The sequence below is a fragment of the Lissotriton helveticus genome, chromosome 9 (assembly GCF_964261635.1).
Source record: "Lissotriton helveticus chromosome 9, aLisHel1.1, whole genome shotgun sequence".
NCBI classification, from domain to species: domain Eukaryota; kingdom Metazoa; phylum Chordata; class Amphibia; order Caudata; family Salamandridae; genus Lissotriton; species Lissotriton helveticus.
The window spans coordinates 988,320,637-988,342,025 of record NC_136070.1 but is presented as its reverse complement, the minus strand read 5'-3'; the positions used below and the strand labels follow the sequence as shown (position 1 = coordinate 988,342,025).

The 21,389-nt window shown below is 41.1% G+C and overlaps 1 protein-coding gene across 1 annotated transcript in view; it reads left to right on the top strand.

The window, feature by feature from the left end:
* Positions 1–21,389, top strand: part of DOCK3 (dedicator of cytokinesis 3) — a 1,382,531-nt gene that overhangs the window by 556,383 nt on the left and 804,759 nt on the right. Inside the window, exon 4 of the mRNA XM_078661294.1 lies at positions 18,842–18,897. Coding sequence (XP_078517420.1) covers positions 18,842–18,897 — 56 coding nt within the window. The remainder of the gene's footprint in view (positions 1–18,841; positions 18,898–21,389) is intronic.

Below are 21,389 nucleotides of genomic sequence, written 5' to 3'. Positions count from 1 at the left end.
TGAATCTATAGATAATTGATTACATGTTTGTGTAGATCTAAGAATGACAGAGAAGGGTTTTAGAAACTTGTATTAGTGTGTCAATGGATTCAAATATGGTACTCTATATTTTACAGTGAGTGATAAAAGATTATAGTAGTGTATGATGAGGTGTATCTGATTGTCACGTGGATGATGTCATCAGTGATGTCATCAGGGGTGTCATTTGAGATGCCATCAGTGATGTCATCAGTGATGCCACTGAACATGTCATGAATGATGTAATATGTGACATCATCACCAGTGGATTGCGGGCGCAAGAGTTACAGTTAGTACAACTAACTATACATATTCAATGGTTTTGTATGAGTGAAATGTCCAGCTAACTATAACATTCCTAAAACCTATGGTTTTTTCAGTGAATTTCTAAGGTTTTTTTAAATGCTAATTCCTAACTATAACCTGCCTGAAACCTATGGTTTTTTCAGTGAATTTCAAAGGTTTTTTAAATGACAATTTCTACTTATTATGTTGCAAAATTTAACAAGGAGGGGAGAGAGAGTATTTTGTGGATTCGTACTCCTTGGCAAGTTTACATAAACAAAAAGAATCCACTCTTATGGCAAATGGGTTTCTCAACTATGGTTGGGAGTACCCAGTGTTGTGAAAATACCCCTCACACACCAAAAGGACCCTTGGTCTCATGCTTCATCATTGGGGTCTTCGCACCCCTCTACGGGATGCGGCGTGCTACGACCTGCGACTACGCGTGAGCACTTGTTCACTGACTATGTGTGGTGTGTGTGAAGGTATTTGTTTTTGTTTTTATGTGCGTGAGTGGTGAGGTTATCGGCGAGTGATGTTAAAAAGTGCCTGGCTCGTGGGGTAAACACAAAAAAAATGTAATGGGCCCCCGGGCTGGCGCTATTAAAAGGGGTGAATTAATGGAGGTGTGAAATGCAGGACAATGTGCATCACATCCTGTGTGTGTGTGTCAACATGTTTCGGAGTGTGGAACTCCTTCTTCAGGACGGGGTACACAAATCCCCACCTTACTCACGTTTCTATACTTTAAAAATGTGTTATTTACAAAAGTGAGATATGGTGCAGGTTATGCAATGTACCTACAAATCGGCTTTTTGTCGCTATTCAGCTGACCGGCAGAAGAAGGGGATACATTTTTTTTTTTGTGGTAGTCCACTTCTCTGCTTCCAGAGGTGCAGTGACCTGTGGGAAAAAAAGGATCAATATGTGCGGGCTTCGATCTCTAGACAAGATGTCATTCAAAGTGTGAAATCGTGCCTGGCGTGAAAAAAAGGAAAAAACAATGACAAGACACACAGACACTTAACATAAAGCACACACTCTATAAAAACTATTACTCTTTCAAGGGTTAACTTGGTTGTGCGTCAATTCGGCTTCTCACAGTTGTTTATAAAATTAAGGGTTTTTAGTTAGTGCAGAGAACGTTATGAATGGCATACTGTTATGGGTTAATTTTCAATGCCTCATGAGCCTCAGGAATGTAGGGGTCTTCGTGCCGGTTCGCTACCTGAGGGTAATGCAGAATATCAATGTTTGCAAGTACTTACTTTGTCTGTGACTTATCAACCTTGTTCTCGTTGTTTTATACTCACGATGCCGCAGAGAAAATTCCTCTTGACTGCCCCGTATGCGGCTCCGCTGCGAGTGTCGTTGTGTTGGTCGGTTCTCGTTTTTATACTGGACCTAATTGCCAATAAACCCTCTAATTGATAGATTGGTCATTTTTAAATGGCCATGTTCGGGTTTTCCAGTATAGTGGTTTGTCGCATCTGTGCAGATTGAGCGAGTCTGACTGCCCATGCGCATTTGATAGACGCTACCCCGCGCATGCGTTTTCGGTATTATGCTCGGTCCGTGCTGGCAGGGATACTGTGTCTCTCCGCATGCGCGCTAGCTATGCACGTATTGTTCCGCGTTGCTGGTGTTATTTGTCTGGGTTCACGAAGTTTGGCTGATTATTGAAGTTTACAAAGAAGGGTGTATATAGACCCATGGCGTGTAGAAATAGGTGCCACATTTCAGTTCTTTTACAAAACATAGTAGCATCGTGGAGTCCTTGGCCTGCTAAAGGGTATAAGAGAGAGAAGGGGGCCTTTTATGTGTGCATCGGTTGGGATTTTATACTCTAGGCCTTGACTTAAATGTTTCGTGCATCTAGCCACCCTGGGGGTCTACAGGGTAAAATTATTTCTACCCTACCCACTTTTTCCGTTTTGAACACATTTTCCACTGACTTCCTCAGCCTCGCTTCTACTGAGGCACAAAAGGGCTGCCAGCAGGTCCTGGTTTTGAATGTTTACAACCGCTTGACAGCCAATTAGCATTGAGCTCGTGATCGGGACGTTGCGCTTATAATACGATGACAATCCTCGCACAATCAGCGGATCCCCCGCGCCCATAGATATATAAATGACTTTAACCGTAACTTTCTCAGGAACTACTGAACAGATTAACACCATTTAGGCAAAAGGCACAAGTAGGAACTGATGACTACCTCTCTGCCAAATTTGGTGTAATTCCGTTCAGCCATTCGGGCTGTAGCCGTGTCTAAAGGTCCTATGGAAAATTGCATGGGAAAAACACGTTTTGGACCCCCTTTTTTCTCAGCCCCCGCTTAACCAATCACCCGCAAACTTTCAGGGAAGGAGCAGAACTAAGCTGGCCAAAAGGTTGGAATATTTCAAGAAGATTCATCAATCGACGCCAAAGTTATTGTCAATAGAATGTTGCGGTTTTCCTATGGATAATTGGTCCTAACTATAGCTACCGCCAGTAGGTTAAATAAATTATGCAAAAAAGAAGGAGAGAACTCTGGGTAGTTCTCCAGTTTAGGTGGAAAGCAGCTCCTGTTAGAGCACTCTCAACACCAGCGACACTCTAGATTTGCCATAGAAATGTTATATATATTCGTCAAGCGGGGGCCGAGAAAAAAGGGGGGTCCCAAAACGTGTTTTTAACATTGAGTTTTCCATAGGGCGGTTGGACTCACTTTTAGCTCGAACGGCTGAATGGATTTCTATGAAACTTGGCAAAATTGTAGAGACTGTTTGCCCGATGTGCCTTTGCTAGGTCTCAAGATATGTGCTCCAGTGGATTTTGAGAAATTAAGGTTAAAAAAAATATATATATCTGTGACAGCGTCCCGGTTAGCGCCCCGGTTCGCGTACCAGACGCGTACCGGAACTTCGCGAGGAGAAGCGGATTGGCTCTCCGGTGACTCTCAACATTCTAAACAGTCCGGAGCGGCCGCCATCTTGTCTCTCGGTAGGATCAAGAGACAAGAGGTGGAAATAAACGAAGGGGGAAATGAATGAAAGGGGCAAGGTAGACTCCTCCTGACCTCCTAGAATTGATGTGGGGGCTATTAAAGGGCCCCGCGGGGCAAAAGAATAAAAGACATTTTTTTTCGATTTTTCGCGGTGGAAGCGCTACCCGGTACGCGAACCGGGTAGCTCACCGGTAGCGTAACGGGAGTCCGCCATCTTGTGTTTTGGACGAATTTAGTCACAAGATGGAGGATAAATAATGTTGGGAATGGGTATAAGGGGGCACGGGAGACATATCCTGACCCCCTAGGTTTTCTGAGGGTGGCTGAGGAGGCCCATATATGTAAAAAAAAATTCGCACGGTTAGCGCCCGGACCGCGCACCGGGTAGCGTTCTGGAAAGCGTAACAAGGGGAAAACCAAGGGAAATAGTAAAATAATATTTTAGATTGCTTTGAGGTAGGGTAGCTCTGAATAGAGCTGTTGTGTTGTGTGGGTGATGTAAGTACCAACATGTAGGTACCAATGAAGAGTCTAAAATTCAATGTACACCGTCTCCTCTGTAGATATTTTGTATGTTCTAATATGGGTTATTTAAATGTAAATGTGTGGAAAAGCACTTCATGCTTTAAAGCAATTGTATTTTTGAACTGATTGTTCTTTCCTCTTAGTCCTCCTCTTTGTTTTTTTTCCCCACACTCTTCTTCAGCATGATAGTTGATAAATTCGTTCCCTCAAAAAATTTATATACATAAAAAAATTATATTAAATACATATAAAATATATTTTTCCTTTAAAAGAAGAATACATTTTACAGCTTTTGATATTTGCTATTAAAAAACCATTGAAATTCACTGAAAAAACCATAGGTTATAGACCATATATAGTTAGGAATTAGCATTTACAAAACCTTGAAAATTCACTGAAAAAACCATAGGTTATAGACCATATATAGTTAGGAATTAGCATTTACAAAACCTTATTTTACTCACACAAAACCATTGAAATTTGCATATATAGTTAGTTGCACTAACTATATATCGCGCACCCGCAATCCACTGCTGATCATGTCACATATTACATCATTCATGACATGGTCAGTGACATCACTGATGACATCACTGATGACATCTCAAATTACATCACTGATGACATCACTGATGACAACATCCAGTGACTGTATGTTTCTGTAAAGTTAAAATATGTCTTACATATTGAAGAATGAGTGGATGTATAAGTGTCTGGATGAAGGATTTAGTAGGTGCATGACTGACTGTATGAGTGAGTGATTAAATGTGTCTCACTGAGTGCATGGGTTAGTGACTAAACTGTCTTAATTTGTGCATCATTATGTCTGTTGTTCTGTAAACTGCTGCATGTGTTAATCAGTAGCTATATGAGTAACTATATGGGTTATTGATTGGTTGCCCAAGTATTTGTATGGGAGACTGAGTGTGTGTGTGGGTGGCTGGAAGGTGTATGACTCTGTGCATAGATGTGTGAGCAGTTGATTCACTAGATGTATGGGTTCAAAAGTGCATGTGGAAACAGCTGTATGGGCGGTTGACTGTGTGCATGAGTGTATTGGTGAGTGAATGGATATCTCAGTGCTACATGTCAAAGTAAGTACATATGTAAAACACAGTACATGTGAGAGTTGACATATATAAATAACTGTGCATAAGAGCCAGTGAATGTGTGAGTGGCTGTATGGATCATTTTGAACTTGTATCAGGGATTGTATAAGAGAGTAAATATGTGTTAGTATATGTTTGAATAAGTAAGGTGTGTATAACTGTATAGTTGAGGAAATGGAGGTGTGATTGATTCTTTGCATGACTGACTAGGTGTGTGAGTAACCCCATGGATGAGTGACAGTCTGTGAGTGTCTGTTTACACTGAGTGTATCTAAGGTTATATTAGAGTCTGAAGAGGTTCATCGTATTATCACATGAATGATGTCATCAGTGATGTCATCAGTGATGTCATTTGAGATGTCATCAGTGATGTCATCAGTGATGTCATTTGAGATGTCATCAGTGATGTCATCAGTGATGTCATTTGAGATGTCATCAGTGATGTCACTGACCATGTCATGAATGATGTAATATGTGACATGATCAGCAGTGGATTGCGGGTGCGCGATATATAGTTAGTGCAACTAACTATATATGCGAATTTCAATGGTTTTGTGTGAGTAAAATAAGGTTTTGTAAATGCTAATTCCTAACTATATATGGTCTATAACCTATGGTTTTTTCAGTGAATGTATATATATATATACCGGGCGTGTCATCAATTTCACAAATAAAGTAGAGACTTGCATCAGCCACTTACAGTTCACCTATCCCTGAGGAAGAAGGCAGGTCCTTCGAAACGCGTCGGATTGAACACTGGATGAACTCTTGACCTCTGTAACGGAGGTTCCCTCCTTGACCCTGAGCGAATCAGTGTGCTGCTGCACAATAAAGCTGCTGTAATGTTATCCCCGCGAGTGTGGTGTGTTCTTTGAACAGCGAGCGGCTATCTATGAAACGGATCCATCACCGTTTTTCCGCACCCGCCCTGAGGAGTGCACGAGCGCCTTTGATGGAAAACGGAGCCTAGCAGAGACCCTGCATGCGCCCAGCACCGCCATGATGACAAACCGGGAAAAGAGCCATGAATGGACAGTCATACAGATTGATGGGAATACGGTATAGTCCGCTCTCACTTCTAATACCGGGATGACGCATGGCTGGCGAGGGGGTACACTACTGGTGGTTTTTGGCAGCAGCACAGGCTCAAGACAAGGGACGCCATATGCGGTCACATTGGGATGGCATACAAGTACCAGAAGACATTGCGGCATCTGCCCTGCCCGATACCGGGCGTGTCATCAATTTCACAAATAAAGTAGAGACTTGCATCAGCCACTTACAGTTCACCTATCCCTGAGGAAGAAGGCAGGTCCTTCGAAACGCGTCGGATTGAACACTGGATGAACTCTTGACCTCTGTAACGGAGGTTCCCTCCTTGACCCTGAGCGAATCAGTGTGCTGCTGCACAATAAAGCTGCTGTAATGTTATCCCCGCGAGTGTGGTGTGTTCTTTGAACAGCGAGCGGCTATATATATATATATATATATATATATATATATATATATATATATATATATATATATATATATATATATATGTTTTTGAATTATTCAAAGGTAACCTGACAGTGAACCTCATATTTTCAAGAAAAGTTTTGAGCCATTGCAGAGTAGTTCCATACATATCCACCTCTTCAATCCACCAGATCAAATGGAGTGATCTGAGAATCAGTGCAGCAAAACGATCAGTCAGAATGAGGCTGGTGAGTTAACTCTGTGTTGGCTGTATGTCAAAGGATGTAATCTTATGGAGATATCTTCCTCCCACCAATGCACTGACAGTGAGAGCTCTAAAAAAGCAGAGTATTAGGGATAAAATGCAGAATCCCTCCTCCCCCCATAAAACAAATTCAAACATTTACCCTTACAAATTCATCACTGTGTCCCCATAGACTACCTCAAATTCTGACCACACTAAGCCGCACCACTACTTAAAATGCTGCCCATGATGGGCAATCTTTTTCAATCTTTCCCGCGGTCCATGGGTCTTTTGCCCTAAGTTGTCCACAAACTTTCAAACTCTTCTTCAATTATCCTTCAGCAAAAGGGTTTCAGCTGAACTCCTCTGACTTTTCAGTTACCTGCAGCGATGCCCCGCTAGCTGACCTCTTGCCTTGTTCACTTAGCAATCTTTCCTCACTATTATTTCCAGTCACTGCCTTCGTGCCCCACGCCGTGCAGCGAATAGAAGCTACAGAGTCCTTCTGGTCTGAAAACTGACTGTACGGATGAGTCAGGCACAGAAATGTCAGTGATGAGACAGCTTCAGGGAGAGGCCAAGGAGAAGCCAAGGAGCAGAGGAAAATATTCAAACTCACAATCAGAGTGAAGGATTTGAATCAAAGTAGCATGAATTCATGAAGGTCAAAACACTTTTCATGAAGGAAAGCTTTAGGATCTCAGTTCTCAAGTGACATATGCTACAGAAGCCTGGCTTACCTGCGTACACTCTAGATACCTGTGTTTAATTTAGTTATTTGAATAACAAAACCATTTTATTGTGGCAGGAGTACCTCTAACATCAGGGCCCTATTACAGAAAGTGCCCTGGAGGTGCCTTGGATATTTTACGCCTGCTGCTACACTCCAGAGGTACCTTGTTGTCATAGAAGAGACCTCAATAGCTTGAGCAGCTCCTTCTTTAATATGGATTATGCTAATGTACATTTTGCACTTGTGAGAGAACAATTTGTCGTTCCCTCATATAAATGGGGAAAAAATCCCTATGCAAATGAGGAAACAATGTGCCTTTGCACTTTCGCCTTATTTCAGGCTTGAGTGCCAAGGCAAAGAAGCTGTCTGGAGGTGCACTAGATGTACGCTTCATACATGTGGAGCACAATCAATGTGGTCCCTGATGGCACTACTGGGGGGGGGGGGTACTAAAAAAGGAGGGACTAATCCAGGCATCCCCCTGCAGGTGGGTGGAGTGACACACCGCGCCCACCTGCAGGGGGTGCCTTTCTCCTCTTCAGAGGCCTGTCTGCCTCCAGTGAAAGAGGGTGCTGCAGTTTCAAACAGCTCCTTTTTTACCAATGACCTCTCCTCAGTGCCATCTATTAGAGTTTGTGACTGCTGCGTCCTATTTAGTGCAATCAGGCATAATGTATGGTCTGTGCCACGGCACAAATAGATTGATACATAATTCTAGAGTGGGTGCTTCATATACAACAATTTGCTACAGCACAAAGCTAGAGATGAAGCAGTTGTCTGCAAATGATCCGCACATACACTACATATTCTGTCTGCAGACGAACTTACCAGTCCATACCAGCTCCCTATGTGGTGCAACCAAGAGTAGAACCTTTTTGAATTATGTGTGGCTTAAAGAAACTGTTGTTGGCCCATTCTGCAAAGTATATGTGGAAACTCTATAAAGTTCATCAGACTCAGGGACACCACTGCAGCACCATGTCCAAAGCCATTCCCTTCAGAGATAGAAGCTATCCAGTTAAGGAATACACAAAAATTGCTCAGAGTCACGCCAAGTTTAAAGAATCTTTTTTTCCAATGAAACTTGGATGAACCATCTCCTTCTACTGTGATATCTGTGTGTATTATTAGAGCCAAGGTGGGTTATTTTGACCTTTCCAGATGTATCCATCAGAGATACCTATCAGAGATACCCATATCTAAAGCATTTGGTAAACGGGACACCTCGAATGTATTCTGCAGGCACTAGGTTTTTGAAGCTTCCTCTTGGAGTGATGATCTATGCTGACTTGAAGTCGGTAAAACTGTGTGGTTTTGCTCATATGCATTCGATGGTAGTGCAGAACGCTCTTCTATGTGATTTTAATCTGTTGCAAATGCTCAATTTGAATGTAAACAATCATCACCATGTTGTGGCAACAGGTCTCTGGTTTCAGTGTGGGACAAAGTGACCTTCATGACCTTTGGTTCCATGAGAATTTTCATAATCGCTACAGGCACCAATGTGCTTCCTCAGTTAGAACCCTATGAACTATGTACAAGCCGCAAAGCTATCTATGCTACAAGTATAGTGTGCATCTCCTCTAAACTCAAGTTTCTTCACACGCCCTGAAAGAATGATCATCCCTTGATGCATGTCCATAATAGTCACTGTTTGAAAATCAGGACATTTCCTGGCACATTTAGTTCACACTCTCTGCAGTATATTCTAGTCAGAGGCAAGTGTATCTCTTCTCAGCTTTCTTCCTATGATATCTCCTAACTAGAGGCATGAAAAGTAGTTAGTATGTTAGCATAGACATGTAGAGTTCTTGATAATTAGCAGACCAGTACTTCACACCGAACTTACAATTTCCCCATGTCCACACACCTGTGTAACTTTCTCTCTCGAGCCCCAGGGCTCGGGGTAAGGGTACTCCATCGCAGCGGCAACAGAGTACGCTTTCAGCCAACCTGAAAGTACACCTACTTCATTTAGAGTCAGGCGGACCTTAAGTGTTTAGAAGGCAGACACTACTCCCTGTCTGCTGCCTACACACACCTCCCATGGCCCAATGGAGTAAGGACCTTCGGAGGTGGGCCATGTGTCTGCAGCCCATATTTAGATTTGTGTGTGTGGGGGGGGGGGGGCATGGCCAGTTTTCTCTGTCACTCACCGCCATGAAATACGTGGGGATGAGGAGCAGTGAAAAGTTTTAATTGTCACCCACGCCATAGGAGAATGCTCCCATGGTGAGGGGTTCACTGCATTTTTATTATTTTCCAAAAGAAAATCCCGCTTTGGGATTTTCTTTTTGAAAATACATTTTTTTGTAAGTTTGGTGTATGGCTTCGTCATGTTAATGGAGCGTCCATCACACTTGTAATGCATTTCCAGGAACCACCATGACGGCAGTCCCTGGAGACGCAAGAGATGTCTGCTGCGGCGGGCAGATGCACTTCGCCATGGCGGGAGTAATGTACTCTGCCATGGCAACATTAATAACTCAGTCCAGCTAAATTTAAATCAGCCCCTTAGATTGCCTCTGTATCTAGCAAGAATTGTGCATACCTTCCTTGCTTAGATTCTTCCTGCAAGTACTCGTCTGAGTACTGAGCCATTTCGCACAAGCTGTTGATACTGAAACTGTGCCCACACTTGTTTCTAAAATGATGGGAAGACAAGAAAAGTCTATGTACCACCATTTACAGTTACCTTCCTGTACTGGTTCACTTACTTAAATGCTCTGATGTCTGAAAGACAGAGTTTGTTTTACAACACCATAAACTAATCAATACATACTGAATTTGGCACATGTGCAACATATTTGATTTGAGCCAACCTACGTGTTTAGATGCAGGCTACGGTGTGCAATGCTGTAATGGAAAGTGACACCAGGAACGAGGTGTGGACCAATAGTAATGTATAACATAAGATTGAAATGATGATATAAAATTCAGCAAGGTGGGAATGGGGGATCTAGTATATTTCATGATGATATAGGTTTATCTCAGATTAAAAAAGCAATCAATCAATCAATCAATCAATCGAATGCTTGTAAAGCACGGCTACTCACCCATAAGGGTCTCAGGGCGCCGAAGGGGGCGGGGCTGCTGATATGTCTAGGCACTGTGGTTAAGTCGAGGTGCCAGGTCTTGAGGTCTTCCTGAATTGGGGCAGCGACAGTGATTGCCTGAGGTGGAGAGGCAGGGTGTTCAAGGTCTTGGCGGCGAGGTAGGAGAAGGATCTTCCTCTGGCCCTGGTCTTACAGATCTGTGGGATGGTAGCCAGAGCCTAATGGCGGAGCAGAGGTGTCTGGTGGGTGCGTGAAATGAGAGGCAGGGGTTGAGGTTTGCAGGCCCTGTGTGTTGGTGGGCTTTGTGGGGGCATGTAAGAAAGAAACAGGGACCCTCTTGTAGAAATGCCGCCCTTCAAGAAATTGAGAACTTTAAAGCAAGCTATTTCTGGGAGCGAACCAAGATTCTGGAACTCAATGCTACCAGCCACCAGCATTCTGATCTTACTGTGCCACTTTGAAATGGGAATATATGTATGATAATCTTTTTGGACCTGGAATGTGAGTAATTCCAGCTAAGAATACTACGAATGTTTTTAAATGGAGTATAAGGTAGTTACTAGCAGATGTAACCTCTACCCTTACTCTTGGATACCAGTGGACCTGCCCGTTCTCCAGCCCCATTTACAGACATTCAGTGTCGGGCAAGAACTTTGATTTCAACATGATGGCATATTCTTTTTTTCTAATGGTTATTAACCTTTCCTTCCATTTCTGTTCCCATATTTACTCTTGATCCCATGTAAAGTGCTCTGCTACCCTAGTGGGTATGGTTTGCTTTACACAAAACTGCAAATAAATAAGACTTTGATGAAGAGACATAACAGTCATTCCAGGCTTTATCCTATTGCCCAGTAAATGCTTATTTAATGTGAAGCCCTTATGACAGTGAAACAAGCAAGTGTGTGCTGTTCCTATCCTCTAGGCTTGATTCTTACGTAACCGCCTTGTTAGAGACCTGCCAGACATAATCTCTCGATAATGTCTACATTCATCCTTCACACATGTGTGATCAACCTTTTCATCTCAGTGATGCTACTATAGTGATACATGCGGACCTAGGACAGTGCAATTCTAGCAAGCTCCTCCCAGGTCAGTTATAACCAACTTCTTCTTGATGATTAGACTGTTCTTTACAGCTATTTGCGAAACCCACAGTGGAACTCACCTTAGGTCTATCATTTGCCCATGCTAGATCCTTTATTGATACGACCATTCTACCTTGTTCCTCCAAATGTGACTGCGTAACCAGTTCCTCCTCAAAATCTGAAGGACGACGTGATGTGACAATCCACCCGATTAAAAAGAATTCACACGATTTAGAATAGATTGTCTTGTTCCTAAAATGCAGAGTAGTGCTCACCTCTTTAGCAAACTCTTCTTAGACTTGTGTAAATAATGCTTAAGAATATCTTGTGAATTCCCCCCTTTTTATTCTTGGTACACACTTCTTTTTGTTCTACTCAAATTAATCATTTAGATAAATCTAGTACTGTATGGTTGTTCCTTTCTGTTAAATGTTTTGAGCACCATTTATACTTGTATTCTATCTCTCGTTAACCCCTGGGCATGTTACTAAACAAAAATGTAGCATAGGTGAGAAGTACAGATTAAGTATTGTGCAAATGGCTAGGTTACTTACAGATAATCTTCATTACTCTGAGTCCTAGTCTTCCTCGTCACAATCCTAACGGAATGACGTTCCTATCCTTACTAAGACCTAATTCAATTATCCATGTATTAAAGGAAAACTAGAAACCTTTCCTGATCGCCAATATAGATTCCTTAAAACCTAAAAGAAGGGGTCAGATTAACCACTTCCTGTAACACAAAAGTTAGTAAAAAAAGAAAAAGCAACCTTTGTGGACACCTCGCACCTGTGGCTGGGAGATCTGGGAACTTAGTAGATTGAGGAAGAAGACTAGGACGTGGAGTAATGAGGGTTACCAGCAAGTATCCTGCCCATTACCATCTCATTTGCCTTCTTGATTCCAGTCCTAACGAAATGAGGATATACCCAAGCTCAGTTATGAGGTGCTCGCCAGACTTTAGAAAACAACTACTAGACAGATATAATGTTGCTACAGCCTGTGCACCCTTTAATTGTACAATCTCATACAGAATTTGTACAGACGGAGAATTTGAAAAAGCTTACATTTTGGTTGCATACTCTGAAAAAGCTCCACCGCCCACTAGTGGTCTGTAGTGAACTATAAATTACGTGGAAAACAAAACGTTGCTGCATAACAACTGTTGTTAACTCATGCACCCTTAAAAACTGCCCAAAAAGTGGCTACCCACCAAGACCAAACTTGTATTGGATCTTGCAAGACCCCCTCTGTCTTAGAATAAGCTAGAGAGAGAGAGATCATAAAGCAGGGACAACAATTAACAGTAACTATTGAAGGGCGATGCCCCTCATTTGCTGCACCAGAAACTACAAAGAAATAATCCACTTTTCCTAAAAGAGGCTGTATGACTGCTGTGCATATCTAAACAGTGGTGGCTCCTACACTAAGGCAGAAGAGCATTGTCCTGCTGCTTTTTGCAGTGAAAAAGAAGGAAAAATAAAATGATAATAACTCACGTTATTATCATTTTATTTGTTCCTTTTTTCGGCGTCTTGGTGGGGCAGATCTCCTCTGCTCTCAGAGCAGGGGGAGGAGTGGTGAGCAGTATGTAAGTGTGCATGAATGTTTGACCGTCCCTCTCGGGCCGGCCAAACATTCATGCACACTTTGCATGTTCTCCATGCAGGCTGCATTACACCCTGCGTGGAGAACATGCCAGGCTACCTTTTACTAGCTGAGCGCCAAACCATGGCGCTCAGACCAATCACAATGCTGCATTGCAGCGTTGGGATTGGCAATGGGGAGCCTGGGATCCCGGGTGTTTCCTGCTTCCACAGAAGAAGCCAAGACAAGGTTGGAGGCGAAGCGGCCGCGGCAGGCCACCGAGCCGGCCACCAACTAAGTGACTTTAAAAAAAAATTTCATCTCTCCTCCCTCTCTTCCCCCCTCCCCGCCCGACTGCTGCTTCCTGGTAGCAGCCGCCACTGAATCTAAAGAGGAATGAAGAGAAGACTGCGTCACGTGTTATTCGTGTTAAGTCCACTGGTAATTTTCTAGTTTTAATCATTGCAAAATGTTGGGCTATGATATGCCCCTTTTGTATTTGGAACTGCCTCGCGGCGCAGTCTTTCCCAATTTTGTCATGCAACATGAGGCTTAACACAAATAACACGTGACGCGGTCTTCTCTTCAAACAGAAAACAAGAAAACATTTAGGGAAAGATGATTCTCACATTAAAGACTTGGACATTTCTACATAAATTCTGTGTGCTGCCCATGTAACACAATGACTGAAGCATTGAAAAAGTTTCTAAGAAACTAAACACGTGTCGGCTGTCGGTTCAACGCTTAAAAGGAGGATTGTCATACCAAGCTGTCTATTCCTAACAACATTGTTACTGTGTTTTAAATTTTAAATTTGTGATTTAAGATATGGTTATATATTCATAATAAATTGATACATCAAGAACTGAGTTGGCGTCCTGTTGGTACTTTGAATTGTTTTGTGCCAAATAACTATATGAATTGATACTATAATTGAGCTAGAGTGCCAAGGTTTATATCTATTTCACGTTTTCACTGAGTCCAAATGGGATCCAGTGTTTTGGCACCTTAGGTACTCGGGGGCAGTCATCGTAACCTTGAGGGGCACCAATACTTGGATGTATACATTAAATGCACAAAGAGAATAGATGTGCTACCAACTAGACCACCACTGCCATCTGTAAATATAAATGGGTAGCCTTGTATTCCCCATGAGTGAAGACTCTTAATCCAGAAGTAGGGCCAAACAGAAGCAGCTGAAACTGAAAATGCTTTCCTAGGATACAGAATATGAGGATTTTTATTTTTGCAAGTCCGCTTCATGCAGGGAAGTTTCCAACAGCTCTGAAGAGTCAAGAACATCTCCTGGTTATATTACTGAGAAGATTGTGGACTGGAGTGTTACCATTGTAAATGTCTAATATGGTAGAGACCGGCGTTTTTCAGCTTTGGAACTAAAAAAGAATCTCTTAAAGACTTCCGAACCAGAGGTTGAGTAGCAGCCGTGCCACTGGAAAGGGAACAATTGCTGCTTTGTCCAGTAAGTCTTGATCAACCCAACGCTAAGCCTGAGTGGACCAGGAATGGCTCTGAAGCTTTCCACGGGATGATCTAGGAAAAGGATTGGAGAGCCTGATGCTATTACTCTCAATACCCAACTGAAGGATGCAGTTGAGCTTCACACTTTGAAAAAGCATGTGCATCCACAGTTAGGAGGTGGGGGGAGCTAGGCTTTAGAAGCTTGCCAAGACCTGCTGGAGACAAGGGCCTTCTGGCAGTTAACGAAGAGCTTAATTACGTGTGTGAGCAAACACACCTCATCTACCAGAAAGACATGCAGAAGCCATGAGCTTTTGATCTTCCACTGGTTTTTAACAAGTTCTTCCAACTGAGGCCCAAACAACTTGATCCTTAAAAAGGGAAGGTCGTGGGTTGAGATTTTTGTGTAGCATCAATCTTCCAAGCCCACGTCCAAATGGATCTTCGAGCTGCCCTTAAAGAATTAGAGGCGCACAGCCAGCCAAAGAGGTATCCAATAAAACAAAATGTGTTGCTCCTTCATAGAGGCTGATGTAGTACAGTCTGTACACTGTTGTAATTGTTCTGAGGGGTTTTGAAAATCTCACTAAGAATTGCAATATATCAGTAGCATAAGTTGGCTCTACGTGCACAATCTGAAGCTGAATAAGCACACAACTACTACCTCTATTTTTTTGTCGATTCCATCTGAAGGAGATGCATCTTCCAAAATAATTGTGCCCTGTGGGGATAGACAGACATTACAGAATCCCCCTTCACTACTGAAGAACACTCTTTGGCAATGAGCTCAAAAGGCTATTATGAAAATCTTGGAAAGGTGGATCATTACACCTCCTTGCATTCCCTGGTCAACATACTATAGACAAGGGAAGGTGCTTTGGATCTCCTCTTCATTCCTAAATAAAAGATCCTTGCAGGGCAAATGATTGCACAAATGTTACAATAATTCAGACAGATCAGCTCTCTGAATGAAGCAACATCTGCAGTCTTATTTCTCAAGCTTCTCAAATTCATCCTCTTGAGCAGCAATTCTTTGAACCTGGAGAACTGTCTCCAGCCTAAAGGGCTGGCATTGCTACTTACTCAATCATGACCTGAAGCACTGACAGGAGCGGCATCATATGTATTAACAGGCTGTCCTGATGCCTCTTCACCTGCCAGAGCATGAAAAGATAAGATTGTTCAATAAGGTTGTCTCTTCCTGCACAATTTAGTATTTTAGTGCCAAAGAGGAAACTCCAACATTTTTCATGCAGCATTTAGTATTTTAGTACCCAAGAGCACCAAAGAGAAAACACCGTGATTGGCAGGAGAACCAGCCAACACTTTTTTTATCAATTTCTTTTCCATTGGAACCAACTAATGCAGCCAAAAAGTGATCTTGTGACACGACGACCATACTTGATCCAGACAATGACTGTAGCCAAGAATATAAATCCAATTTCTCCCACAAAGGCAGGACAATGTGGAATGACTATAAATGCAGTAACATTTGTACGGTTCCATGTTTAAATAGCAAAAACAAAAATATAGCCAACAAAAATATCGATGTAAAAATATTGATTACAAAAATATCGACTCCCTATACTTAAACAGGTAAGTACAATATTATCGACTCAAAAATATCGATGTAAAAAATATAGATGTAAAATATATCGACTTTAAAAACTTACATAATTAAATTAATTAAATAATATTATCATTATTAACAGATAAAATAAGTTTAATATATTTGAACTAATTATAACATATACATTTAATTTAATAAATATAAACACAAAAAGTGTACATATACATATATTTACTTAAATACATTTTATTAACTATTATCTTTATTTAATTTATAGAATGTATTAATTATAAAAAATAAAATAAAAACATATATAAATATTTAAAAATAAAATAAAATATTCTATATTTAAATAACACGTGAAACTATTAAAAAATACATACATTTAATAACAAAATAAAAACATTAGTAGTTAAAACATTTGATAGCAGGAGGGTAAAAATTACTATTCCCACTCCAGTGAGTGCAACAGTAGGGAAAGCGCTGGATAGCGTAGGGGTAAAATTTACTATTCCAACTCCAGTGAGTGCAACAGTAGGGAAAGCGCTGGAAAGGGTAGGGGTAAAAATTACTATTCCCACTCCAGTGAGGGCAACAATAGGGAAAGCGCTGGATAGCGGAGGGTTAAAAATTCCTATTCCCACTCCAGTGAGTGCAACAGTAGGGAAAGCGCCGGATCCCAATAAAAAACAAAAGTATCAACATTTTTATTCAATTTAATTTCCAATTTTAACATAATTAATATATAAATGTAAATATATTATTATTAACAAAGATAATAAAACATAATTAATTACACATTATTTAGCACTATAATATCCACAACACACACCTAAAATTAATTACACAATTATAATGAATAATTACAAAATAATCAATGGTAATTAATTTTTAAATATTTAATATTTAATCAATAAAAAAGTTATTACTCACCACCTTTCACACCATGTACACATACAAACACCACAACACACACCTAAAATTAATTAAACAATTAACATAATCAATTATTAATTGACTAATTGAAATTAATTACCAACTAATTATTAATTAATAAATTAACACATTAATTATTCAATTAATTTTATATAATTAAATTACATCCCACCCTATTCCCTATAAACCCACAACCCGCTACGGAATTAATGACGTAAAATTAAACTTAAAATAAATTAATAAGTAGAAAAATTCTAAAACATATATTAAAGTGATTAACAATTTATATTAAAAACACTAAAATACATAACATTATTAATAAATAGATATTTTTGTAAACAATATTTTTGTAAACGATACTTATTACAACTATATTTTTGTAATCGATATTACTTATCTGTCAGTCGATATTCTTGTCATCTATATTTTTGTTGTCGATATTTCTTCCAGACGATATTTCTGCGGCGATATTAATGTCCCTCGATATTTCTCCAGCGATATTCCTGCTCTGCACCATTTGTACTCAATTAAACAGAAATATGTTAAACTGCATGCCATCTGGGACCCCATGAGCGGGACCTTAGTGCTTCATAAAACTCCTTATGGGAACAAAATGCAGTTCCTTCACACTGGCTGGAGGACAATGTCAGGGGGAAGTGGCCCATGTAAATTTATAAAAAGCATATGAGACTACTAAAGCAGGACTCAAACATGTTTTACAGCACAAGTTCACAAACCTGCTTACCTTCAGTACTCGGGACAAGTAAAGAGTATCATGTATCAGTAGAAAAAGCAGGAAGTGGTTAAATTGATCTCTTCTTTTTGGGGTTGAGACTTTGAGTATGTGGTAGTAGCCTATATGAGGGTCCAGGAAATGTTTCGTGATTTTTATAATGCTTCCCTTTCTTACTTAGAGAGGTGAATCAATTATGTGAAAGCAGGGAAACCTCATTCAGTTTGGACTATGAAGAGGAAGATAGATGAGGAGGTAATGCATATAATCTTTAACATCGCTCCTCTACCGCAGGTGGTCTTGGGTCCGCAAAGGTAACGTTTTGTCATCTATAGTTTTGATGGTGGTGCTTTTGCATAATTTACCCTTGGATATTGTTTGCTCAGTGTAGCATGGTGGAACTGCTCTGTTTCTCAATACTTGGGGAAGGCAGATTTTAAATTACCATAAATTCAGCATTTTCTGTAAGGGACGTGTTTGCGAAAAATAGAAGCCGTAATACATCAAGCCCTTCACATGGTAGGCATTGGAGCATATGAAGGGATGCAGAAATGCATGAAGTGCTTGAACTAGATAGATTGCCTACCCTTGGTTAATGGCAGAACATGCTTCTGCTGCACTGACCGTTTGCCTACACTGCCATAAGGTAGTAGATGCCTTCCCTAAGCACACCTTCTAGGAGTGGGGTGGTATATTAGCAGAGCAATGTGGTGCAAGTCTGACAGTCTTACCTGGGGTGTGTACATTAACCGGAGTGGCTTTCTTCATTTTATAATGTATACAATTTCACAATTTCTATGCTCAATTCCCAATGCTATAAAATGTGTCCTCTGATCATCGCCAAATTTTCAGTACGTTGTGTGCCCTGTTACAATTAGCAATGTCTCAATGAAAGGGACAACTCACTGCTATATTTCAAACCTAATACAATGGGATGAATTCAGTTTTGGGATGTGTTCCTTGATGGTGTTTCGGGGAGTGTTATTTGATGGTGCTGTTGTAATGATGCCTGTAACATCTTCTCTTTCCAGGGGATCTTCCCGGCCAGCTATATACACCTGAAGAAGGCGATTGTCAGTAACAGAGGGTAAGTTTCATGGCTGGTCATTATAGGTGAATAAATGTACTTCCTTGTAGCCTCAGAATTGATTCCCCAATTGTGTTACTGGTAATGGTATTTTCATTGGTATTATTTTCACTTACACAGCTCACAGTCTTGCTCCGATGGTGGAGGGACATTTGCAAAAGCTGACAGTACTCTGGAGGATTATATCAGGCTAAAGTAGCCACGTAGCATCAATCCTTCTCAGCATCCTGTTTCAGGACACCATTTGACAACATATAGTGAAAGCTACTTTCATTCAACCAACGGTTCTGACAAACATGGGAACAATGATTTGCAACCAACATTCATGTCCCTTGAAATAAGGTATCCAGACGACTATGTGCCAGGAGGCAACTCTATACCTATCACGCTAACTCCTATTGTTCATTGCAGTACTGTCCATGTGGATCCTTTTTTGGTCGCTAGAAGAACAGCCATAGAAGATGTGGTATTTGTATCATCCAACTGCCCCAACCCCCTTACTTTAGTGCCACCTGGGTGTCCAGGTAAATCTACTATCAATGACATCATATATTGTCGGTCATGCATTTAATACTCGGATCAAGGAAATCTGTGGGCATTATATGTATTAGGGCGCACTTTCCCTGTTTGTGCATGATGCTCCTTAAAACAGGTGCACTGGGCGAAAACAGAGAAAGTAAACCCTATTTCACAGAAGGCGCTGCCCCCAGGGCAGCTAAAAACTTGTACTTCTCTGGGGGCAGTGCATTCAAGTGAACAATGAAGCTGCACAGTGCAGATGGAACACCACTTGCCCTTTGAAAGGGGATTAGAGATCCCCTTGCAGGCGAGTGCAGTCAGTGACTTCACCCACCTGCAACGGATGTCTGGGTGTCCATGGGACCCCCTTTCCACCTCAAGGGGGCTGCTCTCAGGGAGCGCAGTGACATTGCACCACCTTTGAGGTGGTGCACTGTCAGTGCTACTCCCAAAAGTGACTTTGCCTCTGCGCCCGCGCCTGTAATATGCCGCAGGCGAAGAGTCAAAGTGATTCCCTCATTTGCATGGGTCATGCCCCCACGTAAATGAGGGAATGCCCCCTGAAGATAATACTGTTGCTTTAAGTGCACCAGTGCTATCAGTATTACAGAAGTGGCCGCACAAGCAACTGCAGCCCCTTCTGTAAAACCAAAGTGCCCCAGGGGCGCACAAAGCGGGCGCAACCGCCTGTTGCGCCACCGGGACACTTTATGTAATGCGGCCCCTGATGTTAAGTGGTCCACGAATACTAATATTGAACATAAATAATTGACAGTACTGTCATTTTGACATAACCTCTACTGCACTGCAAAGTCTCATAACCAGTTTCTAGAGATTTTGTATAATTAGATGCTTAGAAGTGAAATAGAGTAGCCAAGGCTCATGTGATTTAGGTGAGCAAAAATAAAGATGCGACCAATTAAGATCAATAGTAAAACCCTAGACTTGACGACATATTAAGATTACAAAAGGATTAGGTTTTCAACATCTGTTGGCTAGAATTAAAAAATAAAAAGCAGCAAAATGTTTGACTCCAGCTAACATTGCTAGTTTCCAATTTCATAAAAGCATGGGTGAATGTTTAGTGCTAGCTGCCTTTCAAATATATCCTGCACAACAGGTGGCAAAAGCAAAATATAGTCCAGAAATCTAGGCTTATTACCTTGATAATACACTGCATATACTATGACACAAACTAATGAATAGGCTTTCCTGTTTTCAGTTTCTATTTGTTGTCAATTAAATTCGTGTAGCTTTTTCAGTGCTTCTAGTGTTTTCAAAAATTGTCAGAATCAGTGGTTATCAGTGTTTATCATTTTTTGATTCATACATAATCATGGTGATGGTGTTTTTCCAGTGCTTATAAGGAAAAGTGATATAATTTACATCATTCTGTCATTACTTCCTATGAGAATAATTCCTACATTTTTTCTTGCTCCTAGCACTCTTCTTTGCACCCGTTCATTGAATTTGCTCTTTCAAATAACTTTTCATTATTTCTCTCAACTCCTGTTTAAGCTCACAGGATTCAAATCCCTTTTCCAGTCGTCCAGTCCCACCCAAAGCAAGGGTGTGTATGAATATAGATATATTAGCACCCCATTAATATTTAATTGTTGCAGATAAATGGTTAATGGAGGGATTTCAACACACTTTCCTGCTGCTCTGTTCTTAAAGAACTGGCAGAGATTTGCTGAATAAGTATGTTCTACTCAGGAAACGAGACATGTCTTTATAGTGGGGTGCTGAATGTTCATTCATTGCAAGCCATTCTCACTCCAGTTCTTGACCGTGAGACAGAGACATTTTAAGGCATGTGCAACGTTGGCTCTTTAATATAGGTAACGTGTGGGAATTTGTTACACTTTGAAGCAAAATGTTGTGTTTGTTTTTCAATACCATGCAACAACCATCTAAAAGTTCCTTTTAGATCAAAATGGGACCTCACGTATGAGAAATGCGAGGGGGTTGCA